Here is a 23,101-nt window from a genome sequence, read left to right on the forward strand (position 1 = left end):
TACTCCATTTTACACTATGGTCAATTTAAATTATATGCAATCAAGGGCAAGATAACCCAGTGAAATCACATCCATGTGGAACATATTGCTACTGCCGTAACACAGTGCAACAAGTATCATAATCAGCTGTGAAGATTCCTCTGCTTGGTTGATCATAGTTCTATTGGTGCAATTGGGAGAACTATTCATCCAAAGCTGCGCAGTGGGATGGCCATCTACGGCTGAGCAGGGGTGATTGCTGTGACACCCATATCTCACTGGAGACAGAACACAAACCCCATGTTTAACTCAGCAGAAACTTAATGGCTAGAAGGAGGGGCTTGGTTCTCCACAGAGAGAAATTTGCCCTTTTATGATTGGCCATTGCATACTGTCAATCATGGGTAAGGCTGCAAATCAAATCGTTTCACCTACCTACTGTACCATCAATCTCATACAGAAAAGTACACCACTCCTAAAAGTAAAAGGTACATTTTGTCCATGAAGTAAACATCAAATGTGACTTTGATGATTGGATTTAAGATTCTTTTGGTTTGTGATGCCTCTGAACGCAGACTGTGTATATGGAGAATCCCTTTGTTGGGCCTCTAAACTGACGACATATTGCTTCACTTACACCCTGGGGGGATTCTATTTCACAAAAGGCCTCTAGCAAAGTCTTAGAGCCACACAGACTAAAGAAAACATTTATTTTCTTCTAATCAAAAACGATCATGAAATATATTCCTATCTTGTTTCTCCTTTCAGCTGTGACCCAGTTAATTTCACAAATAGTTCTTATTGCTTGTCATATAACTGGCAGTGTGACTATACCAGAATAATATAAATGGCCAAAATACTGTATTTGGAATACCATTATAATACCATTATAATACCATTACCGTCTAATAGATCAATCTATACTGAGGGAGGCAGATAACTGATTATTATTTCACTGTACAAACATTATCCAGCAATTAATCAGTATCCTGTAAGATGACTGTTGATGAACTGCAATGCACATACATACATACATACATACATACATACATACATACATACATACATACATACATACATACATACATACATACATACATACATACATACATACATACATACATACATATTAGATACGCATGAAACTGCAGCCTTAGCCAGAATTGAATTAAACAACAGAAAGCTACACATTATTTACATGGCAATCCACTGAGGCTACATTATAGGATGCAAAATATACTTACAGGTCAGTGGATAGTACTAAGTGGATTGAATAAAGCCATGAATGACATATTGTTGTAGCTTTCTAATGCTTAATAATATCCTCTATCCGACAAAAAAAACACAATGTTCAAAACAGAACAATTACATTTGAATTGTTTTGTCTTTGTCATTTCATACCAGATACTTCCTTTGGTAATACGTCTTCCTGGTTTCTTTTACTCCCCCAAAACTGCTCCTTCTTTCTTATAGTAATAAGTAAATAAAAAACTAAATATGAAATGTAAAAAGTTACCTCATTTGGTCCACTGGTGGCAATGGGAGACTGAGTTTGAGTACCCTCTACAGTTCCGTAGTCAAGCTCACTGTCAGTATACTCAGTGTATTCTCCGTCTACATTGTTTAGCTGAAGTTGTGTCACATCGAAAAGGAAAGAAGAAGAAGAAGAAGAAGAAGAACATAGAAGCGGGTTAAAACAGAATGAGCACAACACAAGGTGCTATTCGCTTGGGCCTTTCCAGCTGGATACAACTCTGCTGGGTCTAGAGAGGCAGTGTAGGAGAGGGGGGGGGGGTATAGCTTTCAGTCTAGCATCACAGATTTTCCCCAGAAAACGTCAGAGGAAAGATCTGGATGTGATCTGATGTTTCTTTACTGGTACTGTTACCCCTAATACTCTGTATCGGTGTAGTTCCGGCGCGGTAGCTTGATAGCCATGATAGCCATTCATCTGTCTCTTCTTCTTAGCGACCGCTAACTTTTTAGCTGCAGATTGTTTAGAGGCCTGGAACTTTAGGGGCTTAGACTTAAGGGACTTTCGGGTCCTCTTCTTTTTCATGTAGACACTACGTTTCTTTCTCTGGAAGAAGGTTATGGTGATAGAAGAACAAGACAACACATAACAACATTGAGAAGTTGAAGAGCTGGGGTTGAAAATAAACAACGACACCAGAAATTGTGGGATATGTTTTCAACCTGAGCTACAAACTGAACATAAGACAAACATTCAAAGCTGGCATTCGCCGTGTGAGAGCAGAGGGCGGGTCTTGGAGCTATGAATACAAGTTTGATTGACACATCAAGGCATAGATCAGAACAGTCAATCAGAAAGTTTGGAAAGGGAGGGAGGGCATAAGAGGTACCACAATAACTGACATTAAGACACCACAGGACAAATAAATGTATTTTTCTGTCTTTTCAGTATTTCATTTACCTGAGGGTCACTACCCGCCTCATACTCGTCTGTTGGAACATTCTCTGTCTCTCCTTCTACTTCAGAGTAATCATAGAACTGAGTGTAATCTAAGTCATCAGCAGTGGTGTACTGAAGGGGGAGAGGGAGAGATGTTAGGATTAGCATGTTAGCATTAGCATTAGCATAACATAGAACTCCTTTTTGTCCGAAAAAATATGATATACATATAACATGTCCGTCGTGGACATATTATGAATTAAAACTGTCACAAGTTACATTCATTAGATTGCATTATTCACAGAAAAAATATGAATAATATTGTACAATGTAATAATTAGCGTGGCATATTGTAAGTCATCAAAATATTGTCTCCAACGATATGCTGTGTAGCTTTTCTGCCAATGAAAATCCATGGCTAACGCTTGTTTACAAAGCTGATGTGTAGCTGCACAGCACGAGACAATACTTTGCTATTATAGTAATATCATTTAGGAGCGATAGCTAGCTCTTAAACAATAAATCTGCACGGCGAGGTTAGGGTTAAGCATCAGTTGGCCATTGATCTTTAAAGCATGGCTAACGCTCCAAACATGGAAATAACCACTAAGAACAGCACATGATGGAAACCACGTGAGAGCTACAGATGTATAAACAGGTGAGGTGTGCAAAAGCTATTAAAAAGCAGAGGGGTACATCAGGGAAAGCCATGAGAACAACACCAGCTGCATGTAATATGGCAGGGCTCGGTTAATGGAGCTTTGCCGTCATAGCAGCGGTTTCAATTCCATCCTATAGCACCTACATCTGAAGCAGAGTAGATTAAAGAGTGGGATTTACTGAACGTGTAACTTCTTGATAGTTTTGATTTCCCTTTCTTTCCCTGTGGTTATATGTGGTTACAATGAGGAGCTGCACGTGTGTCTGGCATGCTCTCGTTAACAGCATCCCCAGTGAACATAATAAAACACTATCATATGACTCAGAGGAAGTGGAAAGTGGAGAAGGGATTTATTGAATGAACAGAGGCAGTAAAACTCCTCATCCTGGTAGTTATAGGTGGGAAGACTGAACATGTTCATGTGCGTAATCAATGACGAGCTACGTATACTGACATATACATTTGGAGTAAATTGTGTACTGAATATACATTACATTTTACATTATCTGATGAAACTCATTGTTTTGATAACATTGTATATCAAACAGTCAGAGGTTTAACTTGACTGTTTGACATGGGGTTAAAATAATTGCATCCTTCACAGATGAATCAGGGTTAGTCCCCATCCAGCTGCATAGCTGACAATGGGACTGATGAGATGTCTTCCATGGGCTCATAGAAGAGAGAGAAAATAGAGAGAAAGACAGAGAGAGAGAGAGAGAGAGACAGAGAGAGAGAGAGAGGGGGGAGACAGAGAGAGAGAGGGGAGACAAAGAAAGAGAGAGAGGGGGGGGACAGAGAAAGAGAGAGAGAGAGAGAGAGAGAGAGAGAGAAGAGAGAGAGAGAGAGAGAGAGAGAGAGAGAGAGAGAGAGAGAGAGAGAGCAAGAGAGAGAGAGAGGAGGGGGCAGAGAGAGAGAGAGAGAAAGAGAGAGAGGGGGGGACAGAGAGAGAGAGAGAGAGAGAGAGAGAGAGAGGGAGACAGAGAGAGAGAGAGGGGGAGACAAAGAAAGAGAGAGAGAGAGAGAGAGAGAGAGAGAGAGGGGGAGACAAAGAAGAGAGAGAGAGAGAGAGAGAGAGAGAGAGAGAGAGAGAGAGAGAGAGAGAGAGAGAGAGAGAGAGAAAGAGAAAGAGAGAGAGAGAGAGAGAGAGAAAGAGAAGAGAGAGAGAGAGAGAGAGAGAGAGAGAGAGAGAGAGAGAGAGAGAGAGAGGGGGAGACAAAGAAAGAGAGAGAGAGAGAGAGAGAGAGAGAGAGAGAGAAAGAGAGAAAGAGAGAGAGAGAGAGAGAGAGAAAGAGAAAGAGAGAGAGAGAGAGAGAGAGAGAGAGAGAGAGAGAGAGGCCACATGGAGAATCCCGTCCAGGCGAGTCGGCAGATTTACATCCTGGCACCGCTCAGACAAGACACCAAGAGCAAGGCACTCTGAGTAAATACTGGACCCTCAAGGAGACTGGGGGGGGTCATTAATATGTACTGTCAGCAGACTGTTAGAGATGAGTCCCTCCCTCTCCTGTGGTCTCCCCTATTGTTCTACTGTGGGTTTCTAAGTGTTTTTAATAGGTGTATTAATGACTGTATTTATCTGTGGATAACACAGATGTCATGTATCGCTTCACAGGACAGTGTTAAGGCACGTGGATGGCTGTGTTCTGTGTTCTGTCCCTGCGGTTTGGCTCTGGTGCTACGGTGGATCTGTGAAATGCATTAGACGAACGAGCCATAGAACTCTCCTCGCCAAAGTGGACACAGACATCGTGGCATTTAAATCATTTCCACTGTGGTACAATTCAAAGAAAAAATACCTGTAAGGAAATTCAAGAGCAAGTACCTCAAGAGTGTTCTGAAAAGATCATTAGGTGTTGTACTGAGATAAGACCCTCATGGCTGGAGGAGACTGCAATCCCCTCGCTCCTTCCTCTATTGACGTTAAAGGTAAAGGAAGTGAATACTATAGAAATACGGCAATTCATTGACACATCTAATGATGCTCTAAGACGGACTAGTGAGTCTTTGTATGTCCTGTGTGTCTAGGATCTAGGATCTATGATTTGCTGCATAGGGTCCCATAAGGATCTCAAGAGCTGGCAGGTCCAGGTGCACTTATTCACACTGGGGACCTGAAACTGGGACCCCCATAGTGCCCCCCCCCATCCCATCCTGTGGCCCTCAGCATACTGACCTCGTCCTCGGGCTGCTGGGCCTGCAGGGAGTGCCCGTGGGGAGTTTCACAGTCGGGGCTGTAGTGTTCACAGTAGTCATAAGCTGCTTTAGGATCGGCCACAATCAGCAGCTGCTGGATGTCACCCTGCAGAAAGACAAGGAGGAAATGAAGAAGGGTGAGGTGTGGGAAAATCCTGTTTACCTCTAACCCTTCCAGTTGGTGAGAGTTAGAAGAGCAGACCAACACAGTATTGTATAGTATGTACCAGAATAACAATCCAAAACATGTCTATCTTTAGTCGTTGATTTGATGAATATTGAGCCCTGTACTGTCGGGAAAAAAACACGTTCACATCAGATAAAACAAGGTCATAGCAGGAAGTACAGAGGACAGACAGAACGTCATAACCATAACGTCAGATAACATTTCATCCCATCACCCCCCTATCGTCTGTGGCAGTGCAGTCTCAAAGTTCTCAGGCTAGCAAAGGGTAGTAAGGGAAATGGAATGTGATTCTAGCCAACTGGTTAAACAGCTTGACACATACCACAAGACACTCATCCACAGGGCACAGGAAATCGAGTTTAGACACTGGCTGGGTAAGTCAATTATTATTCTTACCACCCGGGTTTACCCAGCCAGGCAGGGAAATCAAACAAGCATGTACCATCAGGAAGACAAAAGGACGAAACACCTGGAATCCATGTGTGCTGTCTGAGCAGCGGGAAGAGCAAAGGTGTGATTTAAGATGGTGCAAAGACAGACAACAGACAGACAACAGACAGAAAGTCACGGATGGAAGTGCAGTATTTACAATCTTGTGTCAGACTGTGATAAACAAAATGTCAGCAGAGACTGCAAGGCACTGTACTGTTGTGACAGAAAAAAGAACAAAGAGAATTGCAGAGCTCATGAATCTGCTGCTAAACACCAATCCAACGTTTATTGGTAGAGCTAATAAGGGTTGAGGTGGGTTAGAGGGGGTAGTATACCCCTGGGTACTTGAGGGTACTCAACGTGAGTGAAACCAGATGAACCTTTTAAACTACACCAGTGCCAGGGGCCAGGGCTAAATGTTCATGGCCCAACCTGGTAGCCTCATCTCTGTAGGATCTAAACCAGGTAGTTTTCACCCCCATACCACAAGCCCAGGCTGGAGAGTTAACTATAGCCATAGCTATAGCCACAAGGCCACAAGTATAACCAGAGTGGTTGCTGCACTTTACACCTTGGGAGAGTCACAGCACAGTAGCGTCTCAAATGGCACTCTATTCATTTTATAGTACAGGGCCCTGATCAAAAGTAGTGCACTCAATAGGGAATAGGGTGCCATTTGGGATGCAACCTGTGTGGTTGTAACAGAACCCGTCATCCCTCAAAATGTCCTCAGGGAAGGTTGAGAATGTTGGGAGGATGTCTAGGTGGTGAAAACACACGCATCTTAAACAGAATAATGGAGGCTGTAAGAATAGAAAGCATAATAGCATAGAATCATCTCACTGCACAGAGTGATAAAAAATACTGAAAAGCCTCCATGATTGGCAAGTTCACTCAAATCACTAGCATGTTTTCTGGCTGCCACAATGACTGACATCATTCCAAAACTGTTTCTAGGTTCTATTCATTCCAGAACTGTTACAAGGTTCTATTCATTCCAGAACTGTTTCAAGGTTCTATTCATTCCAGAACTGTTTCAAGGTTCTATTCATTCCAGAACTGTTTCTAGGTTATATTCATTCCAGAACTGTTTCTAGGTTATATTCATTCCAGAACTGTTTCAAGGTTCTATTCATTCCAGAACTGTTTCAAGGTTCTATTCATTCCAGAACTGTTTCAAGGTTCTATTCATTCCAGAACTGTTTCTAGGTTATATTCGTTCCAGAACTGTCTCTAGGATCTATTAATTCCAGAACTGTTTTAGGGGTTCTATTCGTTCCAGAACTGTCTCTAGGATCTATTAATTCCAGAACTGTTTTAGGGGTTCTATTCGTTCCAGAACTGTCTCTAGGATCTATTAATTCCAGAACTGTTTTGGGGGTTCTATTCGTTCCAGAACTGTCTCTAGGTTCTATTCGTTCCAGAACTGTCTCTAGGATCTATTCGCTCCAGAACTGTTTCTAGGTTCTATTCATTCCAGAAATATTGATAGATTCTATTTGTTCCAGAATTCTCTACGGTACATCTACGCTGTATCACTGATCTCCAACAGGGCCGATACAGCCAAAGCACATACAGATCATATCTGACTCTAGTCTGCATCTTGGCTGCAGTACATCTTGGCTGCATCATCTGAATTCTTCTCAATCGATAATTGCTAACAAAGTTTCCTGCACTTATTCACACCTTTGAGGGACAGCTGGAAGAGAACTTGCAGGAGTATAAACTCTCATGCCTGGCAGACGAGTACCGTGCCTAGAGGAAAAGTAGCTGACTGATCCTGTTACGTGCATGTCAGACAGTGTTTCTGCCACACACTATACATGGAATAGCCGCAGAGGTTTGGCAGAGAGACAGAGGCAGCAGGCTATAACTTGTCGAAAGCTAAGTGGACTGTGGACTGTGTATAGAAAGTGTGTGTGTGTGTTATGTGGGCGCGCATGCGGGTATGCATGCATGCGTGTCAACCATGTTAACAAAACAGATTTCTGAATCCATGACAGGTATTGTATAAATATCAATATGCCATCTCCCCCTCTATCTCTCTATATCTTTCTCTCTCTATCTCCCTCTCTCTCTCTCCCCTCTATCTCTCTATATCTTTCTCTCTCTGTCTCCCACAATATCTCTCTCTGTGTCCCCCTCCCCCTCTATCTCTCTCTGTCTCCCCCCCCTCTCTCTCTCTCTCTCTCTCTCTCTCTCCCTGTGTGTGACAATCCCAGGGTACAATCCATCAACAGCTCTTTGTACAACTGCAGTTCCACACTACAGAACATCAAAAAAAATCTCACTGTAGACCAGGTTGGAATTTAATCAAAATCCCTTTCTCTGGCCAGTACATACTGTAAATCAAAACCAAAACAGACCACCTAATGGACCACATATCTCCAAAGCACCTACTGCCTAAACCAATGAAAATAGCATGCCAGAGCCAAAGCATATATTTTTATAAGCCACGTTTAAGTTGATCACCTGTGATCACAGGCCACCTATTTCACACAATCCTTGTGCCAAGGAGTCTGGAGGACTGAAGGAGGAGTGGAGGGATGGAGAGATGAGGGAAGGGTGGATAGGTGAAGGGGTGGAGGGGTGGAGGGATGGAGAGATGAGGGAAGGGTGGATAAGTGTAGCGGTGGAGGGGTGAGGGAGGGAGGGGTGGATGGGTGAGGGAGGGAGGGACGGACGGAGGGATGAGGGAGGGGTGTATAGGTGAAGGGGTGGAGGGGTGAGGGATGGAGGGGTGTATAGGTGAAGGGGTGGAGGGGTGAGGGAGGGAGGGGTGTATAGGTGAAGGGGTGGAGGGGTGGATGGGTGAGGGAGGGAGGGACGGAGGGATGAGGGAGGGGTGGATAGGTGAAGGGGTGGAGGGGTGGCGGGATGGAGGGATGAGGGAGGGGTGGATAGGTGAGGGAGGGTTGGATAGGTGAAGGGGTGAGGAAGGGGTGGAGTGGTGAGGGAGGGGTGGATAGGTGAAGGGGTGGAGGGGTGAGGGAGGGGTGGAGGGATGAGGGAGGGGTGGATAGGTGAAGGGGTGAGGGAGGGGTGGAGTGGTGAGGGAGGAAGGAAGGGGTGGATAGGTGAAGGGGTGCAGGGGTGCAGGGGTGAGGGAGGGGTGGATAGGTGAAGGGGTGAGGGAGGGGTGGAAGTGTGAAGGGGTGAAGGGGTGGAGGGGTGAGGAAGGGGTGAGGAGAACACAGGAGAGACCAAGCTGAGATCAAGCTGTGGTCTGAGTTAAATTGACATGCATTACCTCCTTTGTCACCCACACACGAAAAGAGAGTGGCTGAACCCTGCCTATAGTCAGCTTTCATTAGGATATGCCTGAGAGATGGTTGTCTGTACACAAACAGGGACCAGAGACGCTGAGACACCAAGTCCTGGGCCAGACTGGGGACAGACAGACACAGGAGCAGAGACAGAGACAGCCAAGGCCCAGACTAGGCCAGAGACACGGGATCAAGAAAGGACTGTATGACTTCTGTTTCTCACAGGTACAGTACAAGAGATCAGAGAACTTGCAGTGACATGAATTCAACTTTGTTGTATTTGGCACTGTCTTCATACAATTGAAGTAATTAAAGACTACAAATTATATATGTTTGGAAAGTGGGTAAGAAACATTTATCATTTTTAGACAATGAGACAAAGACAAGTGTTCGTAACGTGAACAAGGGAAGAATTAATAAGAGGTTAAGGGATTAAGGGACAGAGTGGGAGTTGAATATATATACATGTGTATATATATATATATAGAGAGAGAGAGAGGGGGGGGAGAATAGAGAAGAGAGAGAATGAGTGAGTGAGTGAGTGAGTGAGTGAGTGAGTGAGTGAGTGAGTGAGTGAGTGAGTGAGTGAGTGAGTGAGTGAGTGAGTGAGCGAGAGAGAGAGAGAGAGAGAGAGAGAGAGAGAGAGAGAGAGAGAGAGAATAAAGCTCTTCGAATTGAATTGAACTGAAAGAGAGAGATATCTTTTTCAAGGGCAGAGATCAGGATGCTAAAGAGACAGCAAAGAAGCGTACATAAACGAGACACTGAAAACTACCGTGAATTTATGAATGACAACCAGACCTACGGTGTCTCACTTTGTCTTAGTCTAAAGAACCTGCTTCCCTAAACCAATGACGTGGTTCACCATTCTTAAATAGAGACAGCCATCCAAGTTACAACTTGACCTCGTCGTGACCGCAGGGAACCATAAGATATAAATACATTGTGTGTCAAGAGGTCAAAGGTAAAAGCAGGGCAGTACTTCTAAAGACACCCACCATAATATCACTGAGTCGAAGGGCGTGTCGCTAGTAAAGAATGTCTAACATCCAGTCTGAAACCAATCATGTTTCAAACAGTAGGCTAAATAGTGGATAACATTTCATTGCCTGTTGGGTTCTGGAAGTTAAAAGCCAACATGACATATGATAAGTAAGGCTCCCTGGTTACTAAGTGTTTAGCTCTATGCCATTGTTGTTAAAAACACAAATGCTCTCTCTTTCTCTCTCTCTCTCTCTCTCTCTCTCTCTCTCTCTCTCTCTCTCTCTCTCTCTCTCTCTTTCTCTCTCTCTCTCTGCTCTCTCGCTCTCCATCTCTTTCTCACCTTGTACTCCCTCCCTGTTTATGTGAGGTAGCTCTGTCATTGTTTAAAACACAGACAAATCTCTCTCTCTGTTTCGCTCTCTCTCTCTTTCTCTCTCTCTCTCTCTCTCTCTCTGCTCTCTCGCTCTCCATCTCTCTCTCACCTTGTACTCCCTCCCTGTTTATGTGAGGTAGCTCTGTCATTGTTTAAAACACAGACAAATCTCTCTCTCTATTTCACTCTCTCTCTCTCTCTCTCTCTCTCTCTCTCTCTCTCTCTCTCTCTCTCTGCTCTCTCGCTCTCCATCTCTCTCTCACCTTGTACTCCCTCCCTGTTTATGTGAGGTAGCTCTCTGTCATTGTTTAAAACACAGACAAATCTCTCTATTTCTCTCTCTCTCTCTCTCTCTCTCTCTCTCTCTCTCTCTCTGTCACTATATCCCTGTCTCACACTGTCTCTCACTCTGTCTGTCTCTGTCTCTCTGTCTGTCTCTCTCTCACTGTCTTGTTCAATCTCTCTCTCTCGTTCTCTCTCTCTCACATACTCTCTCCCTCGGTCCCTCTCTCTCTCTCTCGCTCTGTGATTCTCTCTCTCTCTCTCTCTCTCTCTCTCTCTCTCTGATATTTGCATAGTGTACATGTTTAATTACAGAGTGAAGCAAGATGGGAGCAGCAACACTGCCCAGATCAAAACAAAAGGAGTTGTCATGTGACCTTTGATGTACCCTTGCCCTGGGCAACAAAACACACACCTGACCCAGTTAACCACTACATACCCACCCACACAATCCCACCAAACACATACGTTTAACGGACCAGAGACGGGGGCACACCGGAAACTTTTGATTAAACTATCCAATTATTTAAAGGAATTGATCTAACAGTTTCAGATTGCTATATAAGGTCAACAGAAGCAGAAGATAAAGGCAGCTAGATATCAAAAACAGCTCTTGTTAGAGATACGAGGAAAGGAGAGAGAGGTTTATTTTATGAGGTGAAGTGAAGACAGAGAAGCGAACAGACAGTTAGCTAATTCACTTCGAAAGCACTTATCCTCGACGTGACTTTACCTCAGAAACACGTCCAAACTTCGGTTTTTCAGACCCACGCCCCCTTCATCTAATCTTGTCAGTGAACTCACGTAACCTCCCCATCCCTTACAACCTCCACGTTTCTCTCACAGTCCAGGAAAAGTAACAACCAGCGGACAGAACAGTCAGTGGGCCACCTTCATACCGTCCTACAGGGACACATTAAGCGGGGAGGAATTTTGGGCTGTCAGGAACAGAGGATACAGGAGAGAGGGGAGGGGGGGAAGGGGAGAGGGATGAGGTGGGGGGGGTATACAGGGCTAAAGTCTGTGCCGATGACGGGTAATGTCAGCCCGGGATGAATAGACGGTCTCATGGCGGTGGCTCAGTAGGGGGGCCGGAGAAGGAGGGAAGGGGGGAAGGAGGGGAGGAGGTGGAGAAGAAGGGAACAGGGGGGTGAGGAAGGTCTGAAGGGGCAATGAAAGGCTCTCATTCATCCACTCAGTCCTGTATGGCTAACTGAACCCTTCAGACGCCGTGAAGCAGGTATCATAGGCTAACAGCAGCATATTGTAGAGTTAAGCCGATTTTACTAGGAACATTCTAAGTTCAAAGTATGAGCTAGGGACATAACAACGTGTGTGCATTTAATGTGTCATTTGCGTAATAGGTTATAAATGGTCCGGTTTAAAATATTATGACTTTTGGTTTCTTAGTTTTCTCCCTCCTTCCACACACAGAATACTCCGGTATTTCCTCTGCACGTATCCCAGAATACAACACTGTGAAGCTAGGTGATTACTACGCATAGACTACAGATAGAAGTTCTGTTCCAGACTCTGTTACCTTGGTCTTATGGGTCTCATCCTGAGCCATTCCACTGGGCAACTTGTCATCGGAACCACTATATTTCATACAGCTGCCGGCTTCCGGGCCAGCTAATACATCTCATCAAAACTGACAGGGAAAATAAAGGCAGAGGGACTTTCAATGCTGTTCATGTTGGGCTGAATGAAAGATTTCAAGCTGATACTGTAGTTATGGTCTATTGAAAACATGAAACAAATGGAATAGTTTAGTGTGAACTGCAATGCAACTGGGATACACTCACACCACATGTAAAATGAACAGCAAATGTGCTATGACCACACTTTGCTATTACTCTATCAAAGTTAATATCAGCACCCTAAAAACAGTTCATATACTAGGCGACACTACGATAATCACACAGCAAGCCACATTTCAACACACAATGCAACAACGTGACCACTGAGGCTCCCTCCACACCGCACCACACACCAAATCACCGGGGTGATGACACGGCACTATGTGAAATGGCTTTCAAGAGCCAGTAGCAGCAGCCGAGTCAGCCCACAGTCAGGGTTAGGTTATGGTTAGAGCCAGCAGCAGTCAGCCCACAGTCAGGGTTATTAGGGTTAGGGTTAGAGCCAGCAGCAGAGTCGATCAGCCCACAGCCAGGGTTATTAGGGTTATGGTTAAAGCCAGCAGCAGTCAGGGTTATGGTTAGAGCCAGCAGCAGAGTCGATCAGCCCACAGCCAGGGTTATTAGGGTTATGGTTAGAGTCAGCAGCAGAGTCGATCAGCCCACAGCCAGGGTTATTAGGGTTAGGGTTAGAGCCAGCAGCAGAGTCGATCAGCCCACAGCCAGGGTTATTAGGGTTAGGGTTAGAGCCAGCAGCAGAGTCGATCAGCCCACAGTCAGGGTTAGGTTAGGGTTAGAGCCAGCAGCAGTCAGCCCACAGTCAGGGTTAGGTTAGGGTTAGAGCCAGCAGCAGTCAGCCCACAGTCAGGGTTAGGTTAGGGTTAGAGCCAGCAGCAGTCAGCCCACAGTCAGGGTTATTAGGGTTAGGGTTAGAGCCAGCAGCAGAGTCGATCAGCCCACAGTCAGGGTTATTAGGGTTATGGTTAGAGCCAGCAGCAGAGTCGATCAGCCCACAGCCAGGGTTATTAGGGTTATGGTTAGAGCCAGCAGCAGAGTCGATCAGCCCACAGCCAGGGTTATTAGGGTTATGGTTAAAGCCAGCAGCAGTCAGGGTTATGGTTAAAGCCAGCAGCAGTCAGGGTTATGGTTAAAGCCAGCAGCAGTCAGGGTTATGGTTAAAGCCAGCAGCAGTCAGGGTTATGGTTAAAGCCAGCACTAGAATCGATCAGCCCACAGCCAGGGTTATTAGGGTTATGGTTAGAGCCAGCAGAAGAGTCGATCAGCCCACAGCCAGGGTTATTAGGGTTATGGTTAAAGCCAGCAGCAGTCAGGGTTATGGTTAAAGCCAGCAGCAGTCAGGGTTATGGTTAAAGCCAGCACTAGAATCGATCAGCCCACAGCCAGGGTTATTAGGGTTATGGTTAGAGTCAGCAGCAGAGTCGATCAGCCCACAGCCAGCGTTATTAGGGTTATGGTTAGAGCCAGCAGCAGAATCGATCAGCCCACAGCCAGGGTTATTAGGGTTATGGTTAGAGTCAGCAGCAGAGTCGATCAGCCCACAGCCAGGGTTATTAGGGTTATGGTTAGAGCCAGCAGCAGAATCGATCAGCCCACAGCCAGGGTTATTAGGGTTATGGTTAGAGTCAGCAGCAGAATCGATCAGCCCACAGCCAGCGTTATTAGGGTTATGGTTAGAGCCAGCAGCAGAATCGATCAGCCCACAGCCAGGGTTATTAGGGTTATGGTTAGAGTCAGCAGCAGAATCGATCAGCCCACAGCCAGCGTTATTAGGGTTATGGTTAGAGCCAGCAGCAGAATCGATCAGCCCACAGCCAGGGTTAGGCAGGGCCAGAGAATGATGAGGAGTCAATCCACAACCACCCAGCCCCCCATAAACAAACACACTCTCTCACAGGCAAACACAGCCCTGTCTTCTGCATTCACACCACAGGGGTGACCTTTACCCCCCCCCCCCCCCCCCCACAGTGTTTCAATTTATCTCACGTGACAATCAGCCCATTGTCAGGCATTATTTACATCCTAACTCACTCTGATCCAATACCGTCCAACTCTGCCTGAACTGTAGGGACCCGGACAGAGATGACACACACATCACTAAAGGGAGACGTGATGAAGTCAGAGAAACACTAAAACATTCTAACAATAATCACCTTAACTAGCGTGAGTCAATGTCATGCCATACCGCTAAAACTTCCACAATTGAAGTTATTTCAGGAAACATAAAGTTACGTAAACTCAACATAGTGTTCAGATTTCTCTTTTCTAGCCAAAAAAACAACAAACTAAAACATAAAACACTCTTTTAACCACCAAAAACAGTTTACTACGCTTTACTAAGCAACAACATTTCCCTCACAGCTTCAGCGCCCATTTGAAGTTCCCTCCAAATGAAAAGCACCTGCAGTAGACAACCAAACATTCCTACAGTCCAGTGTTGTGTGTTCAGTGAACCCATCACCCCTGAAGTTGCACTCTGTCAAACAGTAGGGTTAGATATTTAATTGCAAGCTATAGAAGACGCTTCAATGTAGATGAGAATGTAGCCTAGTAGCCTACCAGAGGTTTAATATGAGGCTACTTACACTACATGACCAAAAGTATGTGGACACCTGCTCGTCGAACATCTCATTCCAAAATCAAGGGTATTAATATGGAGTTGTTTCCCCCTTTGATGCTATAACAGCCTCCACTCTTCTGGGTAGGCTTTCCACTAGATGATGGAACATTGCTGCGGGGACAGCCACAAGAGCATTAGCGAGGTCGGCCACTGATATTGGGAGATTAGGTCTTCCCTTCACTGGAACTAAGGCGCCTAGCTCAAACCATGAAAACAGCCCCAGACCATTATTTCTCATCCACCAAACTTTACAGTTAGCACTATGCATTGGTGGAGGTAGCGATCTCCTGGCTTCCACCAAACCCAGATTCATCAGTCAGAATGCCAAATGGTGAAGCGTGATTCATCACTCGGGAGGATGTGTTTCCACTGCTCCAGAGGTGGCGAGCTTTACATCACTCCAGCCGACGCTTCGCACTGCACATGGTGATCTTAGGCTTGTGTGACGAACAGTTCTTGTGCTGAAGTTGATTTCAGAGGCAGTTTGTAACTCTGTAGTGAGTGTTGCAACCAAGGACAGACGATTTTTTACGATGCAGCGCTAACAGAGCAGAAATATGACAAACTGACTTGTTGAAAAGGTGGCATCGTATGATGGTGCCATGTTGAAAGTAACTGAGCTCTTCAGTAAGGCCAGTCTACTGCCAATGTTCATCTAAGGAGATTGCATGGCTGTGTACTCGATTTTATACACCTGTCAGCAACGGGTCTGGCTGAAGTATACAAATCCAATAATTTGAAGGGGTGTACTTTGTATATTTAGTTGTATGTCTAATGACTGAAGCCATAGACAGACTGCTGTTCATCTGGAACTGGCCTTTGTGTTATGATCATCATGAAGCTAAATGACATCCAATGTCTCCTTCTGCTAGTAGAAATATCTGTCTTGGTCCTTTGTAAGGTGTCTAACAGTGTTGAATGTACAGTATTCCTGAGCCCACATAAGGCAGACAGACATTGAGCAGACTGGTCTAATTACCACCACATTCCTCCAGGTTCCTCCAGGTTACATCAAAGGAGAGTAACAATACAAAGTGTACCAAAATGCCACCCTATTCCCTATATCGTGCACTTCTTTTGACCAGGGCCCAGGTGAAAAGTAGTGCACTACATAGGGAATAGGGTGCCATTTGGGACACACGCACACACATGGTCAAGGAGGCGAGCACTCCACGCTCCTTTTCTCACACAGCAGAGCAGCAAGAGCGGGGAGCTCACTACACATGACAGAGGAAAGCTGTGGCTGATTAGCACAATGTATTCTATACAGACGCTGTTCCTCCAAAGTCATAAAGAAACAACCGTGTTTGATCACGGACACGTTTTGTACTGTCAATCGTTTTAGATTAAAGCATCTGTTAATGGTTGTCGTTGTTTGATGTACTGTACAATCAAACATGATGTTTGAAATGTTTCTTGCATTCTAAATCAACGGGCTACCAACATTAGTCGTTGTTACGTTGGTTGGATTTTAAAGCCCCCGCATCATTTAAAAGACCTTCAACTTTCAATGCATGCTTTTTTATTTTAAGTTAAAACATGAACACCCTTGGTGCAATAATGAATGTATATCACGCAACCTCCTGCATGCTTGTCTCTCCTTCAAGACCCGTTCAAAGAGTAATCAAGACACACACATGCGGAGTATCTTCCTCTCTGATTTTGCAATGTGGTGAAATATCAACAACAATTAACTGATTATATGGTACATGGACACCAATGATTCTGTTTGTCTCCAAAGCTTGAGTCAATAAGGACAAAGAGAGTTGGATCTCTCTCAAATATATCATGGCCCAGTGTACACTGTAACATACATCCGCATGGTCGTATTCACAAGAAATCAAATTGAAGAAAGCAGATTGAAATGGGGAGGGACTACCTGAACTTGTCTAATAAGAAACTCACATTTTGTGTTGCAAAACATTTAGTTGTGGCATGCTACGGTGTGCAGTAATGAATACGACCCATGTTACACCAACCAATCAGAATGTACAGTACAGCCTTATATCCAACATCATGTGTTTACCTGAAAGACTTCCTCGTCAAGGATCCTGGTTCCGAACACAGTGATCCCGTTGGTGTTAATAGAGGCACGGTCACTCCTGAGGAGGGGTTTGGTGATCTTCTGTTTACAGTCCACGATGATGGTGACCGTCTTCTTCTCCACACTGATGGCCACACGATGCCACCTGTTAGAGGGAACAACAGAAACAAGATATGTGGTGAGAGATGTTCAGATTAGACCTCTGCAAAAACCTACCCTGAACGTTGAGCTCACCAAGTCAACCAGTTGTTTGCAAAAACCTCCACAAACAGACAGACCATGGGTTGTGTCTCAAATGGAACCCTATTCCCTATATGCTGTAGTGGACTACTATTTACCAGGTTCCATAGTCTAAAGTAGTGCACCTTATAGGGGAAAGGGTGCCATTTGAGACACATACAAAGGGTTAACTGGGGTGGTCACGCGTAAGCCCAACACCTCCCAAAGCCCCCTTCAGGACAGTTTGCCACCGGCAGCACTTGGGCTATTACATTCCAGCTCAGGCCATGCAGCCAGGCCATGCAGCCAGGCCATGCAGCCAGGCCATGCAGCCAGGCCATGCAGCCAGGCCATGCAGCCAGGCCAGGCAGCCAGGCCAGGCAGCCAGGCCATGCAGCCAGGCCATGCAGCCAGGCCAGGCAGCCAGGCCATGCAGCCAGGCCAGGCAGCGGAGCACATTTTTGCCCCCACACTCTGGCCCTGTTTAACACGGGATTATACTCATTAAACTCCAAACTTAATCCTCCTTCTGGGTTACTCAACATGACAGACGTGCTGAACATTGTGGAAAGTGTGTGTCAGGAAAGAGCAAGAGGGAGCAGAAGGTGCACAGTCAAAACATTGTCCGAAGGAGGAAGAGGAGGAGATAGCAGGAGGAGGAGGAGATGAGGAGGAGGGCCGGAACTGATCAGATCCCACTGACCAAAAGCCAAGCCAAGGCGCTTCAAGAACCAGTCAGTCAGCAATACTGATCAATATGTCTGCCCTTGGATGACAACTATTTTACTGTATACCTCTCGTTATGATAGCAACCCAAGCATTTAGTTCATCAGCCATTATGTACATGTTTGATTTTGGCAACAATTATAAAGGAAATCCACTTTCTCATCTGACAGTTGCTTCAGATGATACCTTGGGAATGTTAGAATGTCTTTCCTTTGAATGACACTACAGCAATACTATCATTTTGCCACTGTTTAAGTACACATTTACAGTATATGTCTATAACGATACATTAACTGAAGGGGGCTGGCCGGGCAGATAGGCAGAAGTAGTTACAGCCTAGTCAGTGATTTGGAAAAGGCCTTGTGTTGGACTTCATCCAAGTCCTTAAGTGCTAAGATCCTGCACAGAGTCCATTGCTCTTCAGTCTCTACTTTTACTCTGTTCTGTTAGAATTGCAGCATGGTCTCTATTCTTACTCTGTGGTGTTAGAATGGCAGCATGGTCTCTACTCTTACTCTGTTCTGGTAGAATGGCAGCACGGTCTCTACTCTTACTCTGTGGTGTTAGAATGGCAGCATGGTTTCTACTCTTACTCTGTGGTGATAGAATGGCAGCATGGTCTCTACTCTTACTCTGTGGGGTTAGAATGGCAGCATAGTCTCTACTCTTACTCTGTTCTGTTAGAATGGCAGCATGGTCTCTATTCTTACTCTGTGCTGTTAGAATGGCAGCATGGTCTCTACTCTTACTCTGTTCTGTTAGAATGGCAGCATGGGCTCTACTCTTACTCTGTAGTGTTAGAATGGCAGCATGGTTTCTATTCTTACTCTGTGGTGTTAGAATGGCAGCATGGTCTCTACTCTTACTCTGTTCTGGTAGAATGGCAGCACGGTCTCTACTCTTACTCTGTGGTGTTAGAATGGCAGCATGGTTTCTACTCTTACTCTGTGGTGATAGAATGGCAGCATGGTCTCTACTCTTACTCTGTGGGGTTAGAATGGCAGCATAGTCTCTACTCTTACTCTGTTCTGTTAGAATGGCAGCATGGTCTCTATTCTTACTCTGTGTTGTTAGAATGGCAGCATGGTCTCTACTCTTACTCTGTTCTGTTAGAATGGCAGCATGGGCTCTACTCTTACTCTGTAGTGTTAGAATGGCAGCATGGTCTCTACTCTTACTCTGTGGTGTTAGAATGGCAGCATGGTCTCTACTCTTACTCTGTGGTGTTAGAATGGCAGCATGGTCTCTATTCTTACTCTGTGGTGTTAGAATGGCAGCATGGTCTCTACTCTTACTCTGTGGTGTTAGAATGGCAGCATGGTCTCTACTCTTACTCTGTGGTGTTAGAATGGCAACATGGTCTCTACTCTTACTCTGTGGTGTTAGAATGGCAGCATGGTCTCTACTCTTACTCTGTGGTGTTAGAATGGCAGCATGGTCTCTACTCTTACACTGTGGTGTTAGACGTAACATTTTACAAAAATCTAACAACAACAAAAAGATTTTCTCACATGAAACTAAGGACCTTTGATGTATCTAAACATGACATTACACTTTAAGTGGAAGATCCCATTCTAATATCTATCTAGACCACAAATGTCCACTGACCGGGTTACGGCTTCTTTGAAGCCCAGGAAAACAAATTAGTCTGTAAAAAATAAAAAATCATTTGGCTGCTTAGGAAAACAACACAGAGAGACATAATACAACTATTTGTTAAGATAAAAAAACAGAGCGTTTTCTCAGCGTCTCCTCTGTTTGTTTGTTCTCCCGTGTTTCGCCACCGGCTCATGTACACTAAGCTACAGCTCTCAGGGAGAATTCCGGGATTTCCAAACCCCGAGCGGATAATCAGGCATCCACTGACGGAAACTAAGAGACTCTCTGCACGGAATCTGATTGGATGAGGTAATCCAGGAGGTTAATAATGTAAGGATAACATCCCTCCTCCAACCTCTCCTCCATTTTCCTCTCATGGCTGTGGTCAGAGTTCCCATGGTAGTCACTTCCGCGCCCAACTAATCCACTGTCTCTGACCCTCGTATCCCCTTGTACTTCTGTTACTACCCAGGACCCCCCTAACCCTTCATATCCCCCGTGCTGCAGCCCAGGATCTAACCCCAACCCCTGGGACAGACCATTTCAGACCTAATCCTGTGATGGGTACCTGTGGTGAGATGAGGTGAAGAAGTGTTCTGCTTCTTAGTGAATACAGAGGACATGGCAGCAAGTAAGTATGATTAGGATTATCATACAGGCCGTGGCTGTACCTTGTCTTTATATATTACACGCCCCCTAACAAACATCCCAGCAGTACTAGCCACGTCAAGTTGAGCATGACTGAAAGGCATTCAAAGACCACAATATTTTGTCTTGCAGTGTTAACAGAGAACCAATGATGACTAGTAAGACAAATCACATACACCAAAAAGATTGCCAAGGCACTCTGAGCATGCACCAATGTTTGAGTATGGACAGAGTCAGAGTGGAGCGACGTGCACCAGGTTTGAGTATGGACAGAGTCAGAGTGGAGAGACATGCACCAGGTTTGAGTATGTACAGAGTCAGAGTGGAGAGACATGCACCAATGTTTGAGTATGGACAGAGTCAGAGTGGAGAGACGTGCACCAGGTTTGAGTATGGACAGAGTCAGAGTGGAGAGACATGCACCAGGTTTGAGTATGGACAGAGTCAGAGTGGAGAGACATGCACCAGGTTTGAGTATGGACAGAGTCAGAGTGGAGAGACATGCACCAGGTTTGAGTATGGACAGAGTCAGAGTGGAGAGACGTGCACCAGGTTTGAGTATGGACAGAGTCAGAGTGGAGAGACATGCACCAGGTTTGAGTATGGACAGAGTCAGAGTGGAGAGACATGCACCAGGTTTGAGTATGGACAGAGTCAGAGTGGAGAGACATGCACCAGCTTAACTAAGCTCTGTTTTCATCCCTTCCCTCTAGTCTCTGTGAGCAGCGATGGTCTCTCTTCCTCCCTACCACCCCTCCCCTACCTCCCTCTCCCTGGTCTCTGTGAGACAAACCAGCAGCAGTAGTGGTAGATCAGGCTTTACTTACTTTCCGTCGGCCAGGTTGAGAGAGCGGAACAGGGGGTAGTCCTCAGGGGCGGGCTTGCCACTCTGGTCCTCATACAGGAAGACAGGTGAGCGTCCCACCTCCACCCCCAGCTGCTGCACGCCCTGCTCACTGTAAACAGACAGCAGGAAGGACTGGAGGCCGGCCTTGGGCCTGAGGGTGGTCAGGATGGAGAAGTCTTCAGGGAACACACCCCCTACAGAACACACAGGTTTGGGTTAGACATGCAGAGATACAGTAAGACACCCCCTACACAATGGACAGAACGCTGGTTAGATCAGGATATACATACACAGGAACACACTATGTGACTGACTCCGTCGTGAGATCTTTATTGATTTAGACAAAAAGGAAATCAGAGGTGAGGACTTTTGGATTCAGTTTCCCTCTACATTCTCACATAAATGTATACAGTTTCTAATAAATACACATTGCTTTTATGTTGTTTAGTGTAAGGTCTCATTTGTTCTAATATGACTATCCCAGGTTTACAATACTTCAAGCATCCAAATAGACATGAGCTAATTATCTACTACTTTATTCATGTACATTTCCAGGCTTGTGGACAATTCTATAAGTTTCCGAGGACAATGATAATGAATATGAAAGATCCCAGGTCTTTAGCGTAACATTTCCTTTCGGGAAGAGCCAAATTGGAAGGCAACCAATGCCTGCACATTAAAATGGATTTATTGACACATTTTTCCATAGTTTATTAGACAAAAATGATCCATTAGCGATTTTATACGTTTTTCCAAAGAGGGAAAAAAAACGTCATAACAATCAATATCCTACAAAACTTTAAGAGGACATAAAGTTACTTCAACTCAACAGATCTATGAATGAGTCATAGAAAACATCTTACTGTCTCTCATAAAACAGCTGAAACACCTCTGGAGTATAATCAAGACTCATAATAATAGTTGATCACTTTTTACACGTCTTCCATTGAGTCCATATTCTTCATTCCGCACGACCCTGTCCTGTAGGCACGACTGAAAGCTTGACATGTGTCTTCCCTTGTCATGTTAATCCATTCAGTGGTGTATGTTTTTGCTGATCTGTTTGTAGGAGCTTCACTACCTGACTTAATGCATACAACTTTACATGAGTCACAACTGTTGAAACGGTTCACTCCAGCCCTGTCGAGCCATAGAAATGTGATCAATGGTCTCTAAATCTTATTAACCAAACAGAAGCAGGCAAAGTACAGTACACCAACTCTACTGTGCCTCAGACTGCAAAAGAACGTGCATTGTGCTGTAGTTAGCCGAGCTAGTTCTCTCAGACAGATTCTCTCTCTCTCTCTCTCTCTCTGGGGTTGGTGTATTACAAACACTCTGGGGGAGAAATACAGCACTGTCGTATAATCAGATCAGGGATGGCATCCCCTGTCAAAAGCCTTGGCAGGACCAGCAAAAGACACATTTAAACACCACTCCCTCCGCTCTGCACAGCCAGGATGTGGGGCAGGACAGAGAGAGACAGGGGGGATAGAGGGAATGGGTTCGTCTTACCTGGGAATAACTGGTTGGTGGGAGCACTGATTTGGGCCAGTTTTCCAACTCTGTAGGCTGTGTCCGGCTTAGACGCTCTTCGGTTTGTGCAAAATCCTGATGTTTTCCGAACTCCTTCGGGGGAATTGTGAAAATCTAATACTTTTAGCACGTCCACCGGTTCAGCTGTTGGAAAGAGAGAGCAGATGCAACATGGTACATAATCTGAGAAGAACTTCAGAGGGCACGTGAATCTAGATGGCACAGCACTCCGTTTCAACAGTAAGAATGTCAAGCAACCATCATCTATTGCACTTACATAAAATGCATGTGTCACGTCATACCAAACTACTGTTTCATTCATGAACCTGGTCTTATAGCCTTCTATAGAAAGCACATTTCAATCCAACGAACCATGTGTAAGCTGACTCATCAAATAAAGTGCTACAGAATAGCTCACTCTTTAATCAAGACAC

At 45.0% G+C, this 23,101-nt stretch overlaps 1 protein-coding gene across 2 annotated transcripts in view; it reads right to left on the reverse strand.

The window, feature by feature from the left end:
• col11a1a (collagen, type XI, alpha 1a) overlaps positions 1-23,101 on the reverse strand; it is a 100,366-nt gene that overhangs the window by 70,170 nt on the left and 7,095 nt on the right. For both annotated transcript variants that reach the window (XM_064949204.1, XM_064949203.1), the window contains exons 2-7: positions 22,647-22,811; positions 21,112-21,325; positions 17,075-17,237; positions 5,230-5,355; positions 2,414-2,524; positions 1,496-1,606 (exon numbers count right to left, since the gene is read on the reverse strand). In XM_064949204.1, coding sequence (XP_064805276.1) covers positions 1,496-1,606; positions 2,414-2,524; positions 5,230-5,355; positions 17,075-17,237; positions 21,112-21,325; positions 22,647-22,811 — 890 coding nt within the window. The remainder of the gene's footprint in view (positions 1-1,495; positions 1,607-2,413; positions 2,525-5,229; positions 5,356-17,074; positions 17,238-21,111; positions 21,326-22,646; positions 22,812-23,101) is intronic.

The sequence above is a fragment of the Oncorhynchus masou genome, chromosome 30 (genome assembly GCF_036934945.1).
Source record: "Oncorhynchus masou masou isolate Uvic2021 chromosome 30, UVic_Omas_1.1, whole genome shotgun sequence".
Taxonomy (NCBI): Eukaryota; Metazoa; Chordata; class Actinopteri; order Salmoniformes; family Salmonidae; genus Oncorhynchus; species Oncorhynchus masou.